The sequence below is a fragment of the Urocampus carinirostris genome, chromosome 4 (genome assembly GCF_059441175.1).
Source record: "Urocampus carinirostris isolate Australia breed hairy pipefish chromosome 4, RoL_Ucar_1.0, whole genome shotgun sequence".
Lineage (NCBI taxonomy): Eukaryota > Metazoa > Chordata > Actinopteri > Syngnathiformes > Syngnathidae > Urocampus > Urocampus carinirostris.
This window is the reverse complement of record NC_142352.1, coordinates 31852999-31877153: the sequence shown is the minus strand read 5'-3', so window position 1 is coordinate 31877153 and position 24155 is coordinate 31852999. Positions and strand designations below refer to the sequence as shown.

At 42.6% G+C, this 24155-nt stretch overlaps 1 protein-coding gene and 1 pseudogene across 1 annotated transcript; both read right to left on the bottom strand.

Annotated features, from left to right (window-relative positions):
• Positions 1-761: 761 nt before the first annotated feature.
• On the bottom strand, positions 762-3197 carry LOC148367324 (C-X-C chemokine receptor type 2-like). Its single transcript, XM_088334889.1, has 2 exons — positions 2963-3197; positions 762-1852 (listed from the first exon to the last, which is right to left on the bottom strand). The coding sequence occupies exons 1-2, from the start codon at positions 2988-2990 to the stop codon at positions 762-764; spliced, it is 1119 nt and encodes a 372-aa protein (XP_088191015.1). The 5' UTR covers positions 2991-3197.
• On the bottom strand, positions 1871-2712 carry LOC148367325 (SOSS complex subunit B2 pseudogene; annotated as a pseudogene).
• Positions 3198-24155: the final 20958 nt, after the last annotated feature.

Here is a 24155-nt window from a genome sequence, read left to right as displayed (position 1 = left end):
GAAGATATAGTTGAGTGTCGTCTGCGTAGCAGTGGAAGTTGATATTGTACTTGCGAATAATATCACCTAATGGAAGCATGTAAATGCTGAAAAGAAGGGGGCCAAGCACTGAACCCTGTGGAACACCGCAGGTAACATTAAAGGGCTCAGATGTAATTTCACCATATTTAACACAGTGTGTCCTATCTGAGAGGTAGGATCTGAACCACGAGAGGACGGTTCCTGAGAGACCAATCCATTTTTCCAACCGTTCTAGTAGGAAATAAATGGTCAGTGGTCCATGCCGTGGATGGCAGAACTGGAAGAAAACAAGAGGGCGGCAGCTTTGGCGGCAGGTGAAGATCCAAAGACCCCTTCAAGCGGGACGCCTGCAGATACACAGCCAAACACTCCGGTGCCTGAGGATCTGTCAAGATCAGATGATAAAGAGGACATAAAGAAGGATGCAGAGGACACCAAAGTGTCCAGTAAGACTGATGACCCGGAGATAATTGAAATTCCAGACGAGTCCGACAAGTCGCCTGCCTTCGAAAACAAAAATGAAGACCTGGCAGGAAAGGAAGACAAAGAAGAGACGCAAGGCGGAGATGACAGGGAAGACGCTGACGATCTTAGCAAGAAGCGAGAGGAGAAGGGGGGAAAGTGTGTACCTGCTGACGTCAAAGCTGAAGAAATTGAGGGCAAGACAGATGCGGAGGATCGATCAAAAATTTCAGCCTTCTGTGCTGTACAAAGTGTTTGAAGCCCAAATTTTAGATCCTCTACATAGCGGTGAACATTTCACGCCTCAGCGTGAAACCTGCAACTGCTGGACGTTTTGAGACTGGTTCTGGGCGCTCACCTCGGGTCCGCGGCTGGCCAGCCTGCTGAGAATGTTTCTCTCGGACATTTGCAGCCGCAAGCTGCAGCCTCCTACGGAACTTCTCGCCCACAAAGGCGTACAGAACCGGATTGAAGCAACTGTGCAGCAAACCCAGACTATGCGTGACCAGGATGGCCCGGTCCATCGCAGTCCTAGCCGGGCAATCATACTGCACAATCCTGGCCCGGAAGAACGTGTCGGTCATGACAGCAAAGTGGTACGGGGTCCAGCAGAGCAGGAAGGCCACCACCACAAAGACAATGACCCGCATGGCTCTTTGTCTCTGGAACCCGCCTCGGATCCGAAAGAGTCGCTGGATGGTGATTCCATAGCAGGGCAGCATGACCATCAACGGGACTATAAAACCAAGAGAGCGGCGAAGGATTCTGGTGGCCAGGCGCCAGGCGTCGGCACTACCTGGGTCATAGTACTCAGCACAGACCATGTGACCCGAGGACGAAAAAGAGGAGTAGAGAAGACCCGGTAGGGACAGCAAAAGACCCACCGTCCAAACCCCGGCGCAGATCCCCCAGCTCAACAGCTGCCGGTTGGACCTGTGGGCTTCCATAGCCCGGACAATAACCATGTAGCGGTCCATGCTAATGCAAGTCAGGAACAGGATACTAAAGTAGAAGCTAAGCTCCTGGACGATGGTGATCATCTTGGAAAGTCCGTCTCCAAAAACCCAAACCCTGATGACTGACGTCGCCCAGAAGGGCAAGGTAACCACCAGTAGGAGGTCGGCCACGGCCAGGTGCAGGAGGTAAAGGTCCGAAGGAGGGAGTGCCTGGCGGCTCAGACCGATGACCAAACCCACCAATAGATTTCCGGGAACGGCCATTAGGAAAACCAGGATGTAAAAGACGCTGACGCAAAGGGCGGCGGTGTCTGGGATGGTGAACGGGTTGCAGGGTACAGTCCCGGGGTCGATTATGAAGTCTGTGTCGTTGTAAGTGTTGTTGTAATCGTCGTACTCCGAGCCGAAGTCGAGTGTGTATGGCAAGAAGGTTAGATCGGGTCCCGTCCCAGTTTCATCTTTTGGCACGTCGAGGGTCCCTGCCGTTGCTAATGCTAACCGACGTCTTAGCCGTGGCGGGGCCAGTCGGCAAGGCCGATCCGTTGTCGGGGGACCGCCCGTTGGCACGCCCGAACGCAGAGTCGCAGGTACCGCCCGGTGCCGGACCCCCTCCAATGTTGTTGTTGGAGGAAAATGGGGGCATGGATCCATTTCCTGGTGCAACCGAGCTACCTGAATTCTGATTTGGCGGAGAGTTTCCTCTCTGATTCTGGTCCGGTTTCCCAGACTTGTTTTGCTGGTTTGTCTGTGCAAGAATCTCCGGATTAGCTTCGCTGAAATTGGGAACTTCTGAGTAGACCATGCAAAACTCTCCAACCTTCTGCAGATCACCACCTCTTCCAGTGTATAGCGTCAGGCATTCTTTCCATATGGACGCGTACCCTCTTGTGAGTTTGATAATATCGCCGGGCTGAATGAGACTTCCTAGCTCATCCCAGACGGAGATGGCGATACTGCCACTCTTGTCCGCCACTTTGCAGGATCGCACTTCGTGACCATCTTTGGTCTTGGTCACTCGTCCGATTTCCAAAACGATGAAAAGAATATTCAGATTTTTCAAGCCGGGTTTGACATCTTTAATCAAAGACATCACCTCGGTCGAGGGCGCTGTCATTGTCCGTGTCGATGCTAACCCGCTGGGGGAGAAAACTAGCTTAGCTCCGCAAGCTACGTTAGCATTAGCCTCGCTGGCATGTTAGCTTGGGAAACGACAAAGCAACCACGCCGCTTTTTGTGTACACTAAATAATAAATATGTATTTCGTGGGGATTAAAACGCAAATATCGAATAACAGGGCGATGATGGCGCCGGTGCTAGTGCCAACTATCTGGCTACAACGAAAGCTAGCTACTTTCTTTGGTTTTCCTGGATAAATTTCTTCTCATGGCCGAGGGTCAAAAATATTTTATTAATATTATCCAAAAAATTACGCAAAAAAACTCTGTATAATAGGTTAATCAAGCAAAGCGCTAACTGCACCTTAAAATGTACCAACAAATCCGGAGTCAAAAATTATTCGCCATTTAGGCTGCAAGTCGAGGGGAAAGACATTAAGAAATTAATTGAAAAAGAAAAAAATAAAGCTGTTTTAAAGAAATCTTAACAAACCATGCTTCCTTTGTGTTGCCTTTAGTGGGAATAAATAAGCACGCAGTTGTGTTACAACTGGAGTGTTCCGTTAAATGAAAATTCGGCTAAAGTTGGCCAAAGTTAAAGATCGTTAAATTGTCATTTCAGATTATTTTAGATGAAAGTGTAAAAAACAACCACGTTTTTAGTGTGCTCGGCTGTTCACAGCAATGTTTCCACTATGGTTCATTATCTGGTGACTCATAGTGGTAAAATTAACTTTGAGTTGCGAATTATTGTATTTCTATAGGATTACGTGAAAAACAAAATAAAACGCATCATAGCACCCCCAATTAGGACAATGGCAGGTATGTGGCACGTCTGTCGTAAAAGTAAGGATGTGGAAATGTATTTTTTTATGACCCAAGTGTCCTGGGAATGGCAGTCAAATCAGGATTTTAACATTGCAATTACATTTACTCACAAATGTAATCTTCTGATATGGTCTCTGAGATTAGAGTGGATTATATTGGATAAAGACCATTGACCTGATTTACCCACTGAATGCCTTGTAAATCTGACCTTCAAGCCTCGGATTTGGAGGTTTAATGAAACTGGCATGCAGTTGGAGCCAAGTACCTGTCAGTCGGATCGTCACTGAGAATGCAAACCAGTTTAAAGTGAAACATGTTCCGGGAATGTCTTATCTGAAGATGCACAATCATGATTCAGTCGCCTTGTAAATGGCTATTTCGTTATCGTTTTTGAGGTTTTTAGTTCTTGTCTGAGTTAGACCAGCAATAAAGCAGACATTCAATCAATAGAAAAAAACATGAATTGACATTTCTTCAATATTTACAAAAGTATACAAAAAAGGAGACCCAGACATGATCTTATAACATTTGTTTTTTCCTCACCACTCCAGACCAGTTACTGTTCTCCCTTTGGGGGGCTTTTATGACCTTAAAGATTCATTTTTATTCGGCAGCAGGTTTACAACCATATTAATTTGAGGGACTGTGTGTAATATTTGACCACTTGAAGCTAATTAATTGTGTAGTGAAAGCAAAAAGAAGAAAGAAAGGTGACAAATTCTGGGGACTCAAATTGAAAATTATTTTTCTTCTGTTTTTGGCCAGCATTTTGGAAAGAAAGAAACCAAGAAAGAAAAAGAAAAAAAGATGAAACGGGAAAAAAGTTTGAAAACAACAAAAACAGGTAAATAATGCAAAAGAAGGAAACAGGAGGAAAAGGGGAAACAAAGGGGAAACAGAAAGAAAAAAGGAATAAAGGAATGTTTTGGGGGGTTCTTGGAGTACAGGGATTGGAAACAATATATTTTTCAAAAGAGTCATTACAGACAACAAATACCTCCATCACCCACAATACATTAAGTACAGTATGTTTTTTTCCCTCCCCTATCTTTTTCCATTTTCCAAAAATTCAGAAAAAGCTTCAGGAATCCTTCAGGGCAGCTAAAGAGCAGAAAAAACATGTTAGCTCCCTCTAGGTGAGCCTCAAGTTCTGCAAAAGAAATATAAATTTCTTCACCTATAAAGATTTTTTACAAATGCACTTTAATATGATAGTGATATGTATTTTTATTTGATTAATCTTTGCTTATTGTCCAAATAAATATTGTTTTATTTAATGAAAAGAAGTTTTTCTTAACCACTAGGAGGTGCTGAATATTAAACACGGCTTGCGGGGCAGATCAAGCCCAACAAGGGTTTGAATCTGGCCTGCGAGACAACGCTGAGAAAAGTGCACGAGAAGAACGAGCTGAATGTTGGATTGAATTGTCTTTGTTGTTATTCATATAACCGTATCCTTAACACACGGCTATCACAAGGTGGTGTCACGATTTGCCCATTGTCCTCACCTGTGCCCACTCGTTTAGCCCCAGCTGCAACTCGTTTCCTGATTGGTTCCCCTCCTATCTAAACACATCACTCTCATTCACTCCTGGTTGGTCTGTCAGCGAACATCTGCATATGCAAGGCAAGCACTTTTTTGACTCTGGCTCCTGTCTGTTCTGTCCTAACCTGTTTCCTGCTCGTCCGTCCCTGGCTTCCCGTTTGTCGCCAGTTACCTGACTTGATTCCGTCCTCCAACCACGCTCCGATCTCCCGTCCCGGCTGCCTGCCTTGTTTCCATCCTCTGATCATGCTCCGATCTTCCGTCCCGGCTCCCCAGATTGTTGTCATTTGTTACCCCTGACTTCCCCGATTCCTCAATAAAGCTTGGTGTGAAACGTTACACGTTTGGGTCTACTGGGAGGTTGTATGTGTCAGGTATTGGGTGGGCGTGACTGTGTGTGCGCCTGTGACAGGCTGCTGTATGCTGTCAGTCAAACAGCTGGGATGGGCATGCGCATTCAACGTCTACGAATCAAAATAACACAGGAAGCACCGCAGCCGCTCGCTTTTATGGGCTCGTTATGTTGAAAAGAAATCCATCAATTAAATCGGATTTTAAGGAAAGTCAGACAAGGGCAAAGAAATGCAGATCACTAGCGTGTTCTCCGTGGATTTCAATCGGGTTGGTAGGGCAACTTAGGCGGCATCTTGGAGAAAGAAATACAGAGGCTGCAGGTCTGGTCTACAGCTAAGCTAACAACCCTCACAAGCTACCCTTGCAGAGCCTGGATAGTTCCCAATGCCAAATCCATTAGCCATGAAACAAACAATGGAGCTACAACTCGTGGGAAACCGCTACATTCGGAGACTTGGCTATATTCGAGGACACAGGATGCTACAGGGCAGCTAGCCACTCACTCTCTCAATTGCTTTCTTACACTGAAAGGAATAGCCCTCCAATTTTGTTGCACTTGTGTATAATGACAATAAAGACCATCCATTCAACTGCAATTCAGTGTGATGTGTTGTTTATTTGTAGATCTATAGTTGTTATTTTGTTACCCTCACTTATGTCAAGGGTACTCTCAGTCTTTAATTACGTCATCTCGAGGTAGGTTTTTCCCTTTCATTTAGGTGCAACGCTACTTTACCGATTTTCACTTTTCGTGGATGGTTCTGGTCCCCAGTAACCGCAAATGCCGAGAGATCTCTGTAGTTCTCTCTCTCTTCTTTCAATCTCTCTCTCTCTCTCCCTCTCTCTCTTTTTTTGATTTCTCTCTATCTTTTCTCAATTTTTCTCTGTCTCCCTTTTCTTTTTTCATATCTCTTTTTATTCTGTTTTTCTTTCTCTCTTTCTCAGTCTACTTCTCTTTCTTTCTCTTGCTTCCCTACCCCTTTTACTCTTTCTTTTTCTTTCTCACTCTTTTTTGTCCTATCTTCCTTTCTTTTCTTTATCTCTCCTTCTTTCTCTTTTATTCATATTTCTTTCTTTCTTTCTTTCTTTCTTTCTAATCTATTATTTTGGCCCCCGAGCTAAAATGAGTTTGACACCCCTGCTTTAAAGGTTGCATTTAAAAAAATGCCCAATGAATGCAGAAAACGAATTACACTAATGAAAAACCACAGAGAAAGAAAAAGCAGCTACATCCTTTAATTATTTTTCTGGTTTTAATAAATTGCAATCTCATTTTGACTTTTTCATTCAGTACAAATTATTGCTCGCTTAAGCTTTTACCCACAATCACTTTGGCTGTTGATAGTGTGTGCTATTCTGACATTTGGGACATAAATAATACAAAGATGGGCCAGACAGTTTTATTGTTTATTACTGATTATAGAACAATTAGACAACACTCATAAGCCACAAGCTCATTAAAAAGCAGTTTAAGTGGCAACGTTGACATAATGCAAAATGATGTTCAGGGTAAGAGAATAAATACAATTTCCCAGGGAGTTTAATAGTGTGTTCCCCAAATACAACACAGCCCTTTATTCTGTGGTTTAAAACACATTTGGACTAAACCAGAGGTTGCAAACTCATGGAGTATGTGCCAGTTGCAGCCCTCAGGATGATAGTTTAAGGCCCCTGCCTCCAAATCAAAGTTAAATGGACAGTGTACATTATTTGACCAGTATATGTCGCTGTATTTTTTGTGCACAAAACATGCTAAGAAGATTACACTCATCAACACTAGATGGTGATTACCTGCCCAATCTTTTCTTTCTTTTCAGTAAATCGGTGCGTTTGAGAGATCCCAAATCTCATTTTATTGTGCTTTTGTTGGTTTCATTTCCCTTTTCTGCTCATAATAATGGGTCCCAAGTAAGTTAGCGATAAGGGGAATCAAAATGCAGGGGAAAAGGGTCAATAAAGATCGAATTGAGGAAGGAAACAAATGCGAAATATACAAATGGAATACGAGTGTTTGCCATTGAAACCCTGCTGGAAGGTATAGTAAAGGTTTAAAAATGTTGTATTTTCATTTTTTTACCAGTATATTGTTTTTCATTAACTAAGTAATTAAATAACTGTCGATGTTTAGGTACATGCTTCTTTAATATTACATTTTTTCTAGTATGTGGCTATTTTAAAGCACTTTTAGGGGGTGACTTATGGGATGTAGGTTCAAATCTGAGTATAGACGGTACTTGAAGTCATTTTGGTTTTGCTGTTCACGTTGTTTTTGAAAAAAGAGTAGAATGGTTGGTCCTGAAGTCAGACCAGTTGAAAACCAGTGTTCTATCTGTGGCTTTCACAAGAACACAAAGAGCGAAGAAAAAATAAACGTGGATGAGTTTTTCCTGTCTTCTAAAATGGGTAATTTCCCCTTCAGTCTTCTCCTGAAGGGATTACCAACCCTGAAAACGTAGATTTCGAATGACGATTCATGTCATCAAATGCTGCTTCCCAAAATGAAAAGCGTTACTTGAAGTATGTTTTCCTCTGACCAATTATTTCTCATGTTTACATGTTCAAACCAATGACACATTTGCCTAAAACAATATAATTGGACTTGTTTTCCACTGAGAGACCCACTCTCATCCATTTTCATGTTTGCCTCTCAGGCAACAGGACTTCACCGCAGTGACTGTCGTTTCATTTCTTTTTCTGGCGCTGCATTTTATTGAGAGATAGAGAGAAGAGCTGCAGCGATAGGAACAGAGACTGATGCATTATTCATACGAATTAGAAGCAGCTCTTGTGTAAATGATGTCCCGCCACAGGAAACGTTGAAAAGACTGGAGAGTGGGGGCATTGGGAGAAACTGTCCGCTTCTCCTTTGGAGCATGTGCATCTGTCTATGTGACGACCACAGCCAGGTCACCAAAGGCGAAGCTCGTGTGAGGTTTTATCTGTATCTCTCTGATGGGTTGCCAAGATTCAACGCTAGGGGACAGTGAGTCAATCATGCATTACCTTCCTCCTCACTCAGCTCAGCCTCTACATCTGTCCTGCTTTAATTCCTTCAAGTATTTACGGACTCAGAGCCATGCACACAAACGCACATCCACATTTTTTATAATATGGGAGGCCTTTTTAAAGGATTTTCTTCACAGACAGCCGTGTTTTAGCTATAACACTGGATTATCATCATGCAAACACAGCTCACGCAGATGAAAAGGATCCAATTTCAGTGCTTAACTGACCATCACATCAATGGCCCTGTTTGCATTGCCTCCCTTTTGACGTAATTCAGTGTGTTGATGAAGGGCTTTTTTCCTCAGCGTTTTTTGTAGGTTTCGAATAAGGTCTTCAAAATAAGGCTGAAAACAGATAGAAAGTTCAGTCGAAGGACGTATTATGGAATATAATTTGGGCATATATTAGCTAACATACAATAGCTGTCGCAACCTGTGCAAAGACTGACATGTTTTACCATGATTCCTATAGAAAAGAGGCAGTCCATAAGCTGATTGAAAATTTATTGTAAGTCCAGCACTATTCTACTGATTAATGCCACGTCATCTTTGGGGAAGTTTTGCTGAAGCTTTTCAACCCTCAATGAGGAAATCAATTGTATTTTGTTAAAACGGACAAAAGCTGGGCTTTATTCATTGTGATATTTTTAGGAATGTCCTTGTTTAGACATCTCCTCATGAAATTAAGATTCATGTTTCTTGTCTGTCATTGTATTTCCATGCAAAGACGTAAGATTATAATTAATAAAACACAACTGAAGTTACATAATTAGGGCTAAATAAGTGAAAAAGAGTGTCACGGCTGCTGAATCGTTAGAAAGTCTGCGGCACAGTTGTGAGGTCATGGATTCAAATCCAGCTAACAGCTTTCCTGTGCAGGGATTGCATGTTCTCCCCTCGCGTGAGTGCGCTTCATCTGGGCACTCCGGTTTCCTTCCACATTCCAAAACATGCATGTCAGGTTGATTGGCCAGTTCAAATGGTCCTTAGGTGTGATTCAGCGAGTGAGTTGTCTCCCTCTGTGTGGCCTGCGACTAACTTGCAACCAGTTGAGGGTGTTCCCTGCCCACTGCCGGAGGACAGCTGAGATGGGCTACAGGATCCCCCGACCCTACTGAGCATAAGCGGTGCAGATAATGAATGGATAAATGAAATGGTTTAAACGAAAAAAGTACACAATCTTTAATAAATATGGGTAGTTAAACATTTTGATTTTACAACAAGTTCCAGTGGTTTTCTTGTCAACTTGAAATTCTCTGATCTTCACTGAGGTCAGGAACCCCCTATCATGGGAACAACTTTTACTAGTTTTGCAGTTACTGTACCCTCCACATTTGTTGCTACATATTGGAGATATGCCGGCTATTGTGTGTTGTTTGTGAATCACCATACGGAATCAGTTTGCACCCAAACACCCCAATCTCTGCTAGCTATCGACAATAAATTCAGGCCCTGCCAACAAATTCCAGCAATAAAAGGCTCCTTTTAATTCAACACCTGTTTCGGTGTCTGCTTGGGGTTTAGTTGTTGGCTCATTACAAAGGCACTAAAACATGATAGTCATGGACTTGCATACTAAGAAACGCAGAAACACCCAGCTGAAGACATAAAACACAAACCAAACACCACCACTGGCAGATAACATTAAAGTCAGACAAGGAAAATTAATGACAACCTGCAGGGATACGTGAGAGTCGATTGTGGGTAGGGAGGGTCTAAGGAAAATCATTGTGAAAGGCGAAATCCTCAGATGCGCTTCCTTTATGAAGCTTTAGACTTGGTTTGCTTCTGATATCTTATGAATGAAATTTTAAAGAAAATACATTGTTTTCCTTGAAAGTGTGCATAATATTTTGGGAAAGGTATCCTTCCTATTCAGCACATAATGTTGTGCGTCATGATCCAGCAGACATTTAAAACATGCTTTAATCAAGTACATTATTACACAAAATCAATCCCACCTCCAAAGATTCATATCAACCATCATATCATATATAATATATACCGTATAGCACAAATAACAGAAGCTGTTGTAATAATTGATAATGCAATGCTGTGGCTCATTTGACAATCATTTGACTGTTGGCTTGATATGTGTCATGTGACCAATGGTGTTTATATTGAACATCTTAGAACATTTTATGTAAACATTAATGTGACAAGCTTTATGAATTTATCACATGTGTTTTTATATTCTTTAAGGTTTCTGAGATATTCTGTTAAAATAATGACCACGACTGTTGGAACACCCTGCGCTACTGACTATTGTATTCAGTGTGTGTGTGTCTCAGAATGAAACAAGGTAAGCAGCCCCTGCCTTGATTAATAGCAACAAAATAAAAATAAAAAAACACAGAATCGCGGATTGGGTGAGCAGAGTTGAGATGATTACACTATGAGTGTAGCTGTCAGCAGTGATAATAACCCATCTAAAGGGATTATCCTCCTAACTTTTCCGTGCGGAGCTGACCCTGTCCATGACAGCCATCTTTGAAAAAAACTGCCACAGCGGTTAAAGCTCAGCTTGGAATGCGATTACCCCGAGAGCAAACACCGGGCACCCAGCAAATATGTTCAGAGTGGCTTTTATACTGGTCCATTCTCATGGTATACAACACATTTGCTGCATGTAAAATACAAAATACTTATATAAACTGAATACCTTCATTCATAAATAATATTTTCCTTGAGGTATTTATGTAAAAGCCAACGATAGTTTTTTACTAATGATGTTTGGTACTTAGTCATATGGCCTGATTTATTCTACAATACAGAGCTTTCAAACCCATTTAGCTTGGGAACATCCATCCATCCATGCTCTGCACCACTTATCCTCAGAAGGGTTGCGGGGGTGCTGAAGCCCATCCCAACTAACTTCGGGCAGTGGGCAGGGGACACCCTGAACTGGTTGCCAGCCAGTCACAGGGCACACAGAGACCCTGGGGGACATCTCATCTCATCTCATTAGCTGCACCACTTATCCTCAGTAGGGTCGCGGGGGTTCTGGAGCCCATCCCAGCAATCATCGGGCAGTGGGCAGGGGACACCCTGAACTGGTTGCCAGCCAATCGCAGGGCACACAGGGACAGACAACTCGCTCGCTCATTCACACCTAGAGATAATTTGGACCGGCCAATCCACCTTAAATGCATGTCTTTGGAATGTGGGAGGAAACCCACGCAAGCACGGGGAGAACATACAAACTCCGCACAGTAAGTCCGTTAGCTGGATTTGAAGCTACACAGGAGGTTCCCAAGACCTTAGAACTGTGCTGCACATGCGCTAACCACTGCGCCGCTGTGCTGCCCCCCTGGGGGACATATGATAGCAAAAAGATTCTTACGGGGACCAGACTAATAAATGTATGGCATAAAAAGTGTGCCTAAGCAGGAAGGCTGGGGGTCTCTTCAGAGGCTCACAACTAAAGGGCTGACGAACAACTTCGAGTACAACTCAATAATGAGATTGTCTGAATCTGGAATAGGTTTTTTGAGTCCTCCTCCAGCAGAACTCCCTGAGTTATAGCTGCCGATGATAATAATCGTCATCGCTTGGAATCTGCTGTCAATGTTTCCTTTGGCTGTGGATTGGATGATCTTGGACACATTTTTGTCAAACATCGGCTACTCGCTCCATATGTTTTACAATAAGAGACAAAACAAACAACTATATATTCTGCACTTGTGAATACGGAGTTGTGTGTCCTTCAGGGGCTGGTCACACAGACATTTGCGGCTGAATCACGGCCAGAAATTACTGCCTTTGAGGCGGACGCTATAGGACGCATTGAGATCGCCATTCAGACGAGATACGGCAGTGCATAACACGAGGTCGGAAATTCGCGCGTGGGTGGCAGCGCGAAAAAGTTTTGCACTGTTCAATTCGTGAGAGCGCGGGTACGCAGCCTTTCACGAGCGTATCGAGGCTGGGCCACGGCCGGAAACTTTTGGCCGTGAAGCAGAAGCCGTTGGGCGCTGTTGGACATTTTGAGACCGCCATATAGACGAGATAGAGCAGTGCTTTACTCGCGGTCGGAAATTTTCACGTGGTGGGCCGCGTTCAAAACTTTTGAGCTGCTCAAAAGTTTGAGCACGTGTTAAACCGCGTGCCGCACACGTGGTCAACACGAGGTAATGACGCGGAAATGACGCGGAACGACGTGCTCTGGCCGCGGCCAGGGCGTGGTTACACATGGGTAGGACGGGAAATTTCAGCGGGTAATCGTGGGTGGAGCACGGTAATAGCATGTTCTGCGCCTGTATCGCGGTGTTATTACGTGAAATTAGCGTGTTACGCGTGTGACAGTCAAACGCCTTTCTCCGCGTATATACAGCGCGATTTGCCGAGCAGTTGTGCTCCTGACGTCAAGGGGGTGAACATGGATCCCCGTCAGCGTAGTGACCTCGTCTTAATCCATTTTTATTTCTTGACATTTCTTTTCAAGATAATAAAATAAAAATGATGCCATAGCTTGAAATCTTGATCTTCACGGGACTGTGTCTTGAGCGGTTATGATTTCTACAGCCCGAGAAATGCATCCCTGCCGAGATTTGCATCCCCTCGCTACTCCAACCACTTTTACCTCGTTTTATCTCACTTCTAGGGAATGTAATGGCGAACATATAACCAAATCCACTTCGTCTTGCATTTGTTGGGAATGTAATACAACATAAACCATTCCGTCTTTGTTTTTGTTGTGAACGTAATCGAACGGTAAATCCTCCCCCCCTCGCGTGAACATGCATTCTGCTGCGCTTCCATCAAAAGCGATCGTATTCTATATAAAACGCTTATTAAAACAATAAAGTGAGCTAATTATAACAATTGGGAGATCCTAGTCTATATAACGCGTTTATTTAAACAATAAAGTGCGATCGTATTCTACAAAATGCGTTTGTTAACGCGGATGAAAAAGTCAAAAGCGATCGCAGCAGAATGCGCGTTCACGCGAGGGGTGGGTGGGGGGTGGTTGGGGGTGTTGCGTAGGAGTCGGATTTGGGCTTAACACCGGCTCGGGAGCTTTTATACCCGTGGTCCACACGAGAAAATGACGCAGAAATGACGCGATGAGGAAGCGGAACAGTAGCCGGCGTGTTTTGCAGGCATACCACCGATGACCAGCGGGTTAGCCAATTTTGCGCATTTTCCATGGCGGGCAACCACGGGCAAAAAAACCCGCAAAATTTTAGCCGTGATTCAGCCGCAAATGTCTGTGTGACCGGCCCCTCAGGAAAGCATGAACAAACTGGTGGGCCTGTGTTTTTACAAGAAATGGACGAGGTTTGAACTAACAAAGTGTCTGAATGAGTGTAAAATCCACACAAATCTTTCCAACTCAAATTATGCTTATAATGGTGATAAGTTTCTCTCTCTCTCTAAAGTTATCCTTTGATACTTTGCTCTTTGGTTATTGCTGGTTCACACTGCTTTGCCGATTTCGAATTACTTTGGTGGGTGTTACTGTCTATGTGCGCAACTCTGATTGGCTGGAATATGCTGTGACACAATCATCAAGGCGGGCACACAAATCAATGTGCCCACCCAACACAAACTGCCAAGCACAGTAACAGCTGAGCCAGGATTTTAACGGCTCATTAACATAGTGCTGCCTTTGACACTGAGGACCATAAGATCTTACTAGACTGTTTGGAAAACTTGATTGGTCTCTCAGGAACCGTCCTGCTATGGTTCAGATCCTACCTCTCAGATAGGACTTAATGTGTTGAATACGGTGAAATTAGATCTGAGCCCCTTATTGTAACCTGTGGTGTTCCACAGGGTTCAGTACTTGGCCCCCTTCTTTTCAGCATTTACATGCTTTCACTAGGTGTTTTTATTCGCAAGTATAATATCAGTTTCCATTGCTGCGCAGATGACACTCAAATATATCTTCCGATGGAGGAATCTGCCACACTAAACTGTGCCTCACTGAGATAAAAGAATGGATGTCACTTAACTTGGAAAAGACCAAAATGTTAGAGTTTGGTCTATCTAAATGCCGTGACTTGCTTTCAAAAACTGCTCTGACCATTGACAAATGTAATATCACCCAGAGTGACTCAGTCAAAAGTTAGGTCTCACATTTGACCCCAATCTGTCCTTTTAAACACACGTTAAGAATATTACTAGAACAGCTTTTTTCCATCTTCACAACATTTCTCAAATTCGCCCTTTGCTGTCCTAGTCTGACGCGGGGATTATAATTTATGCGTTTCTTACCTCCATTCTCGATTAATGTAATTCACTACTCTCCGGTCTCCCGAAGTCCAAAATCAAGAGCTTGCAGATGATACAAAATACTACAGCGAGGCTTTTAACTAAGCCAAGAATATTTGATCACATTACCCGGATTTTAGCTAACCTGCATTGGCTCCCTGTTAGATTAAGATGTGAGGTTCTGTTGGTATTATACACAATCATGCATGTACTCGCTCCCTCATATCTTTCAGATTTAATTTCCCCCTATTTTCCGGTCCGAAGCCTTCGCTCTGAAAATGCTGGTCTACTAGTGATCCCAAAAGCCAATAAGAAAACCGCAGGTTCACGAGCCATCTCCATCCGGGCCCCGGTGCTGTGGAATGCTCTTACGCCTGAGATTTGATCTGCAACCTCATTGGAACTGTTTAAATCCATGCTTAAAACACACTACCATTCTATAGATTTTGAATGACCTATATTTCATGTTGACAATATCTGTGTAATTGGCTGGCAACCAGTTCAGGGTGTTCCCTGCCCACTGCCCGATGATTGCTGGGATGGGCTCCAGCACCCCTGCAACCCTACTGAGGATAAGCGGTGCAGCTAATGAGATGAGATGAGATGAGAATATCTGTGTATTATTTCTTGTTGCAACATCCATTGCATTCTGGTCATCCTGGAAGGGGATTACCTCACCACAACATATTATTGGTTCGTCTAGAACGCATTGGTATCTCGGGAACTGTACTCTCGTGGTTTAGGTCCTACCTGTCAGACAGGATGCAATGTGTTAACTATGGCAATCTGACCTCTAAACAATCTAATGTCCCTTGTGGTGTTCCTCAAGGCTCTGTACTTGGCCCCCTTCTTTTTAGTATTTATATGATCCCGCTTGGTGACATTATCCGCAAGTATAATATTAGTTTCCATTGCTATGCAGATGACACTCAACTGTATGTGCCACTGGAAACAACTGGACATTTAAGTTTTAGAAATCTGGAGGCTTGCCTTACTGAGATTCAAAGATGGATGTCAAATAATTTTTTACGCCTTAACCCAGAAAAAACTGAAATGTTGATTATTGGTCCAGCTCACTGTCGTCAGTTGTTTTCAAACACTACCCTGAACCTAGACAAATGTAATATCACCCATAGTGACTCGGTCAAAAATCTAGGTGTTATATTTGATCCTAATCTGTCGTTTCAGTTACACGTGAAAAATATTACTAGAATAGCTTTCTACCACCTCCGTAATATTGCGAAGATTCGTTCGATGCTGTCCCAATCAGATGCAGAGATTTTAATTCATGCGTTTATTACTTCTCGGCTTGATTACTGTAATGTATTGCTTTCTGGTCTCCCGATGTCTGGCATTAAAAGTTTGCAGCTGGTTCAGAATGCGGCAGCTAGACTTTTGACTAAGACCAAAAAGTTTGAGCATATTACTCCTGTATTGGCCAACTTGCACTGGCTCCCAGTCCACTTAAGATGTGACTTTAAGGTTCTCTTATTAACATATAAATGTTTGCATGGGCTTGCACCCTCTTATCTCTCCGATTTGATTTCCCCCTATGTTCCTGCACGGAGTCTGCGCTCGGAAAATGCCGGTCTACTTGTGACTCCGAGAGCCAAGAAGTCTGCGGGCTTGAGAGCGTTCTCCATCCGGGCCCCGGTGTTATGGAACGCCCTGCCTCTGGAGATAACTGCAACCTCAACGGAAGTTTTTAAATCGAGGCTTAAGACACACTTCTATTCCAAAGCATAAGATTGATGCCCACCTCATATTCTGTTTTGTCCTGTCTTTTTCCGACGCCTGCCTGGCTGATACGAAGGAGAAGGATGATTTGGGATGGGTCAGCGGACCGGCGTCTGACCTGCAGCATGTCAACCCCTGCATTTACCAGCTGGCAGAGATGGGAGGCAGCGTCGTGGCCGTCATAGACTTTCTGGACTGGTTTGCAGGCTGGGGGCGTCGTTGATGTCATGCACTTTCCGGACATTTTCAACATCTTACCTTATGTTTACTATTATGTGTACAGTAATGCTAATTGTAATTCACCCTGGTCAATCCTGGAAGGGGGATTACCACATGTGAGGTCCTTTCTCAAGGTTTCTCTTTTCTCCTCACACTGAGGTTTTTGAGTTTTCCTTGCCCGCATGCTGGTTTGAGATCAGGTAATTGTGTAATTTTGTAACTGTAATCCTGTGCAGTCCTTTGAGACATTTTTGTGATTAAGGGCTATATAAATAAATTTGACTTTACTTGACTTGACTTGACTTCATGTGCGGTCCCTTCTCAAGGTTTCTTTATTTTCCTCATGTTGAGGTTTTTGAGTTTTTCCTTGCCCTCATGTAGATTTCAGATCAGAAGATGGTGTAAAAATAGTCCGTGGTTTGCAATAATCTGTGGTCTGTACAGGCCTTTGAGACTTCTTGTGATTAAAGGCTATACAAATAAACATGACTTGTCTTGACTCAGAGAAAAGTCAAAAATGCTCCCTGGATTGATATCTGGTCCAGGAAACGACAATAGCCAGGCTGCAGGTCCGGCCTACGGCTAGGCCACGTAACAACTCTCACAACCTACCCCTGCTGAGCCTGTTTCTTACCAACGCAATATCCATCACCCATTAACGGATGGCCTTGGACCTATAACTCGTGTGGAACCACATGATGCGAGCGTAAAGCTAGCTAACCACTCTCTAATACACTTTTATGCACTGCAAAGAGAAGCCCTACAATTTTGCTGATCGTTTGTGTAAAATAAAGATCATTCCTTCAACTGCAATCCTGTGTTCTATCTTTTTATTCGTAAATCTATAGTTGGTATATTCTTAGATTCTTAGTCGGTGAGGATGTCATCTCGAGGTAAATACGTTACTCCGCGGATTTTCACTATTCTTAAGGGGTTCTGGTCCCCATTAACCGTGATAACCAAGGGATTACTGTATGCATGTGTTTGTGCGGTGAGATATGAGAAAAAGAGAGAGAAAGACAGAGAGAGTCAAAGAGCAGATAGTGATAATTGAATTGTTCTTCTGAAAAGGGAAAGAGAAAAACATAAAAAACTGCCTGTATTAGGCATATATAGGACATGATTAAGTAAGAGTAAATTGTTTAAAAATATATCAAGTACGTTGAAGCTCTGGTTATTAGTCATGGGGATGACTCAGTAATTGGGGTAACCGTAATTGCCGCAATCTGAGCTAATTTGCCAGATAATTTGACTGCATCAGAGTGGATTCCATAAACTCCCCCAGGTCAGCAGTTCGATGGGTTAATGACTGTGAAAGCTGTGACCTTGCCAAAGTATGAGCAATGGGAGCAAATTTCCATGACCGGGGTAAGCCGAGAAAAGCTGAAATAACCTAATCACAGAATGTTCTAATCAAGAAGCACATCCCAAATATGTGAAACATTGAAGAGTTTTTGTCTGTATTACAGATTATCTTTGTCATTAATGTAATGGATGTCCAAAACATTTCTATTAATAGCAACATACGAACCAAAAAAGGAAATATGCAAGGTCTGCTTTAAAATGTATTGCCTTGAGGTGACACACTTGGAAAGAAAGTTGCTTCAAATTATATTTATTTGGTTCAGAATCTATGTGGTTAAAAAATTGGCCAGCAGGTGGTGCTCACTGTTTCCCACATGAATTCATTTGAAATAGCCTCATATTGTGTCTAGCATTTATCACGATGTAAGCAATATTCTGAACATATTATATTTTTAGCTTAAAATTATCGATTTTGCAATTCATTGCGACGGCCAATGATCGATCAGTCCAAAAGTAAAATAATTTCGACCCACCAATTTATAATGCACGTGGTTTGATTCTAAAAAATAACTGTTTCATTTACACAACAATGAAAATTGAAACAAAAGAATAAAGAAGCTTGTCGACACATGCACTCATTGTGTTAGCAAAGAAGGAGGGTGAAGAAATTATTTAGCAGGTTAACAGTACTGATCATAAATAAACCCGATTTTAAGATAATAATAATAATAATTTAGATTATTATCAGGAATTATTTGATAGCGTGCCATAATGATATATTAACCCAAAACACCAAAGACAGGTCGTTGCGTAATCTTTTCTTGCGTACCTCTGAGAACAAAGGGGGCCCCTCATAGAAGGTGTGTGTAAGGCAGCACCGTGGCCTCGCACGAAGCTGAAGAAAAACAGATTCTTATCCCTTTTGGCTGTTGACCTTGAGGCTGTTCTCATCCAGATGACAGGGAAAGAGGGAACCAAGCCTGGGGACCTCGGTTGGACATCTTAGTCCTGGCCCGCGCCCCCAAAGACGGGAGCTTCTAGGCAGTAGGAGTGCTGGTAGAAAAGAGTTACGAAGCTGTTCGCGCTTCTCCTTTTAAAGTGATGAGCCCACAGTCATGAGCGGTAGGTCCTCTAAATGGTGAGTTAATGTTGATGCTTTTCAAAATAAAGTTCTCTTTGAACTGGCCAATCAACCTTACATGCATGTCTTTGGATCTTCTTCCTTCCTCAGTAGAAATTTGACTGTCCTCACAGCTCTTTCAACTTCTGAATTTCCGTGAGGATAGTGGGCGCTGCTAGTCACGTGTTGGAAGTCATACTTTTTGGCAGAGTTTGCAAACTCCCGTGACGCAAAATGAGGACCACCTACTGTGACCAGGACTTCTGCCACACCGAGGTGCGAATTTAGCCTTGAGCTCTGCCTGCTACTTTATAAGGGGCTAAGCATCTCCAACGAAAACCATTGCATGGTGAGCATGGTTAGTAAGGAAAGGAGCCATCACAACACAGAAGAGTTCTTCATTTCAATTTTATTTTTCACTTGTTGAATTTGAGATGATGCAGACAGGCAAGGAGGAAGATCGTTATTTAATATGATGGCAGATTGTGATGCATTTGCGACAACATTTAATTTAATTATTCATTTTACATTTTACAGTGTCATTAACCTCTTCTGTAGAGATTTTTTTATGGCCAATGTCATGGTAACCCCAACTTGTCTTCTCAGATGGCCACACTGGCATTTGAGTGATGTTTATATGATTTGATGTTTCTCAACCATAAATTCAGACTCACGTTTCATTAGTGTGACCTTGTTCATGAACATTGTGATGATTAGAGTCTTTTTAGCCCACAGCTTCTGCCATGTTAAAAGTGATCATCACACACCTATCCCCAATTATCCCTATACGTCATCTGGTTATTTCTGATTTTGTTTGTGTTTCTAGTTTCTTGTTAGGATATTTTGTTAGTAGTTTAGAGTCCACTGGTTTGGTTGCTACTTTGTTCTTTGCATTCCATTCCCATTTTGGTCTTGGTTTCTGGTTTCGATCATGCCAAGTTTAGTTTTGTTTGGACAATTGGTTGTTTTGTGAACCCTTATGGATGTCATTGTCCGACTGGATCAGTCTTTCTCACCAACAGGCCTCGGGTGGTACAAGAATTGGTACGACGACATAATCCCTTTTGGTTCTGAGCACGGCCACACTACAGGGTTCTAAGGTCCGCCCTTTTTACTCAAAACTGTGCTGCCATTCATCCCACAAATATAGTTGTGAAATTCCGGACAACACTACAGGGGTAGGTTTAATCTCGGGCAAAAATGAGACCCAACACAAAGACGGAATACACCAACTCTCACGGTGGTGCTCAGCAGACAACCTGGTGCTGTGAAAGCCAAGGAGCATAAGACTGACCATAACCCCCACTTCTGATCTAAGAAGTGGTTGGAGCGTGTTGACAACATCAAGTTCCTGGGCCTCTATATCACATCAGATCTCTCTTGGTGTACAAACACTTGCTGCCTGGTGAAGAAAGCTCAGTAAGGGATCTTTTCCTTCTCAGAAAACTTAAACGGGCTGGTCTCTCCCCTCGGCTGCTCCTCAGTTTTACAGGGCATCAATTGAGAGCATCTTCTGACTCAACTTGACCATGTGGTATGGCAGCTGCAGTGCACAGGAGAGGAAACTACTGGCATGGGTGGTTAGAAAGGCACAGGCATCTCTCCTTGACTTGGAATCCATACAGTATATGCAGGCCGAATCAAGAGGAGTGCAAACACCATTGCCATGGATCTGAGCCACAAGGTCCACAAACTCTTTGTACCGCTAATAGACTAAAAGACTGTTTTTTTTCTCAGAGCTGTCAAGTCCATCAGACCCCCTACCAGCCCCCTCTAACTGCAGGACGATAGTTTATATGCTTTGAGCCACAACACAACACACTTTTCACTCAGCTGCACCTTGATGTACATATACAACAAAGAATATATGTACATAGTGTTTTCCTTTCAGTATATAGACATATTAAACTGTACTTTATTGTATCCTGTTTTAAGCTCTATTTGTGAACACCGTACACCGGGGTTGCAAAAAAAATCTTAAGCATTTTATGTTAATAGAAACAAAGACAATCTTGAATCTTGTTTTTTTGTGTCTCTTTCCGTTATGAAATACCACCTCTCTTTTTGAGCACTCCTGCCTTAGTTCCTACTTCCCATTCTCTTGGGTCCACCCACAAAATGCATTGCTTTTTTTAAATATCAGGAATGCACTTTTTTCAGTGCAAAGTTAGAAGACAGCTACTGGGACAAAGATTCCCCTTCTAAGAGTTCTATATCCAAGCTAAAGTGCTAAATTACAGGTCAAATTAATGGTAAATTATATATATATATATATATATATATATATATATATATATATATATATATATATATATATATATATATATATATATATATATATATATATATATATATATATATATATATATATATATATACCACAGCCATATCCCCCTTGTGGAAGGTGCCTAGAGTCATTTCTGACTCTTTTTGGGAAATTGATTCAGATTCCCAGCCCCCTCGCTCAACCCAACTGAGGTGTTGGGAGTCATTAGGTAAACAAACCCCCCAATTCCAACCCTTAATGCTGAACGTCAAGCAGGGAGGCAACGGGTACCAATGTTTAAGTCTTAGGTATGACTCGACCGAGGCTTGAACCACAACCTCTCAGTCTCGGGCGCCATACCCCCAAGGCCACCGAGCTGGTGAATGGTAAATTTAAGTTTCTCAAATAGTGCGGTACGTAGTTCCTTGAGGTATTGCGTTTTTAATCACGATTTTGCTACTTCATGGATTTTTGTTGAGCATTGTGTTCTAAATTCTGATTGGCCAAACAGTCGCCTCGCCCCTTTTCATGCCTGGGTTGTGTTGTACATAAATGACAATGCGGTCTGAAGTGTACATGAAACAGCTTAACAAACCTACATTACATATGTGCAAATCCTTTTCAATTTCATGTTTCTCTAAAAGTCAGCCTGTCAACAATACGCTCATGACCCACAAAAGCACCAGCGGCCGGGGCTAAAACAAAGTCTGACTTCTCAACTCGCTAAACTCGATGGATGCGGCTCTTTGGAACACCCTATTTGCTCAATCAAACTTTTTCAAAAATATTTGATGGTGGAAAAAATATATGGCTTCTGTTGGAACACAAACAGGACACATTTTTAATATTTTCCAACGAATTTAGATGGACACAAAATGTGTTTACTTCCTAACAAGGCTTCTTTGAGGCTTTTAACTTATTGTGGCTCTAGACATAATTTTGTAAATTCAATTCGTTCTTTGTTTTGTTTTTTTTTGTTTGGGGCGGCAGTAGCTCAGGAGGTAGAGCGATCGTTTTAGGATTAAGGGATCCCAGTTCGAATCCCGGCTTGTCCGTGTTACATGTCGAAGTGTCCTTGGGTACACTGAACCCCCAATACCCCCAATAAGCAGGTTAGCGCCTTACATGGCTGCACAGATCACGGCCGCTATTGGGAAATGTGAAGCACACTGTGAAGCGCTTTGGGAAGTCATTGACTTGAAAAGCGCTATAGAAATGCAGATCATTTCATTTCATTTCATTCAAAAAATAACATAGTATTTAATAAATAAATAAATGAATACATGTATTCACTTTTTTGACTATCGTGGGGCCTTATTCGAACACAACCCCTGTGAAAAATGAGAGCTTTCTGAGAGCAGAAAAATGCATTGCCTCAATAGTTGCTTTAACTACTTAAGTGGTTGGCAACCACTGGGCTGTGAACCAGACGTTTGGTACTAGGCCACACAGAACAAAAAAAGAAAAACATGCATCATTTTATGCTTTTACCATATTTATTTGTATGTACACACAATGTTTTCCCTAAATAAGATACAACTTTAGGTGATTTATGGTAGTATTTTACCATATTTGAGCAAGAATTACCGCTGATCACATTTTCTTAGCCCTGGATGCAATGGGGATTGAACCTAGTTCACAACGTTGAAACTGCCACAGATGATATAGGAAAAGACATTTGATTTATATCATCATTGCACTATTTTTACTCACTGTGCCACGCACAATGTTGTAATTAAGGATTATGGAAAGGAGTTCGACCAAAACAAAATTGTAAAACGTGGTACCAGGAGTAAAAATAGAATGATGATGAGATCAAATCTAATGCCTTTTACTTGGTCAAAACAGTGGATTAAGGCATATTATTATCATCATTAGTGTTATTATTATTTTGATATCATTGAGCTGGGCTGCGAAAAATTGTCAGAAAGTAAGGAGGTCTGTGGTACAGAAAAGGATGCGAACCATTAATCTATATGATAGACTGACAGAATCATCTTGGTGAACTGCCAATATATTTGATGATGATAGTGTATCTTTTGTTGAGGGCAAAAAAAAGCAGGGATGAAAATGGTAAAAACACTTTTTACGATGTGACGCGCCCTTCATTTCTCCGGGGGACATCTCAGGAAGAAATAACTGACTCGACTGCCGCTATACTCGTACAGTTTCATGACAAATCTATTTTTACTGAGGAGAAACTACAGGGCAGTGACAATGCCTTTAAATGAGACTCCGGACAAGAGAATAGAGAAAAGCCTTTGGGACAAATGTCCCAGTCAACTGTCTGTCATTCCATATTTAGTATGAGACTACAGGACCAACACACAGGGGTGTCCATATGCTCCTTTAGGCTAATCATCAATTTCATACAGAGACTAGTCTTGTTTACCGTGTTAGCGATTCTGACAAAGCACAGTACATGTCACTTGGTGTTCCACGTGACCAAAATGTTTTTTCAATTACACTCCCCAGAGCCTATAATTGGGTAACACAATGTAGACTAATTTGACTTTTCTGGAGGAAATATGTCCTTCCCCTCTGTGTGTGCCCCATCTCTTTTTGTGTTGGTAGCAGAGTAGTTTTGCTTAGGTCCTTTACTAAGGCCACTCTACAATATCAATCCTTCATTACATCTATCCATCCATTATCTGTACCGCTTATCCTCAGTAGGGTTGCGGGAGTGCTGGAGCTCATCCCAGCTATTCGGGCAGTGGGCAGGGGACACCCTGACCTGGTTGCCAGCCAGTCGCACGGCACACCGGGACAGACAACTCACTCGCTCATTCACACCTAGGGACAATTTGGACCGGCCAATTAACCTAACATGCATGTTCTCGAAATGTGGGAGGAAACCGAGTGCCCGGAGGAAACCCTAGCAAGCACTGGGAGAACATGCAAACTCCACACAGGAAGGTTCGATATCATGACCTCAGAACTGTGTCACACGCGTGCTAACCACTACGCCGGCGTGCTGCCCTTCCTTCATTACAATGAAACAAAAA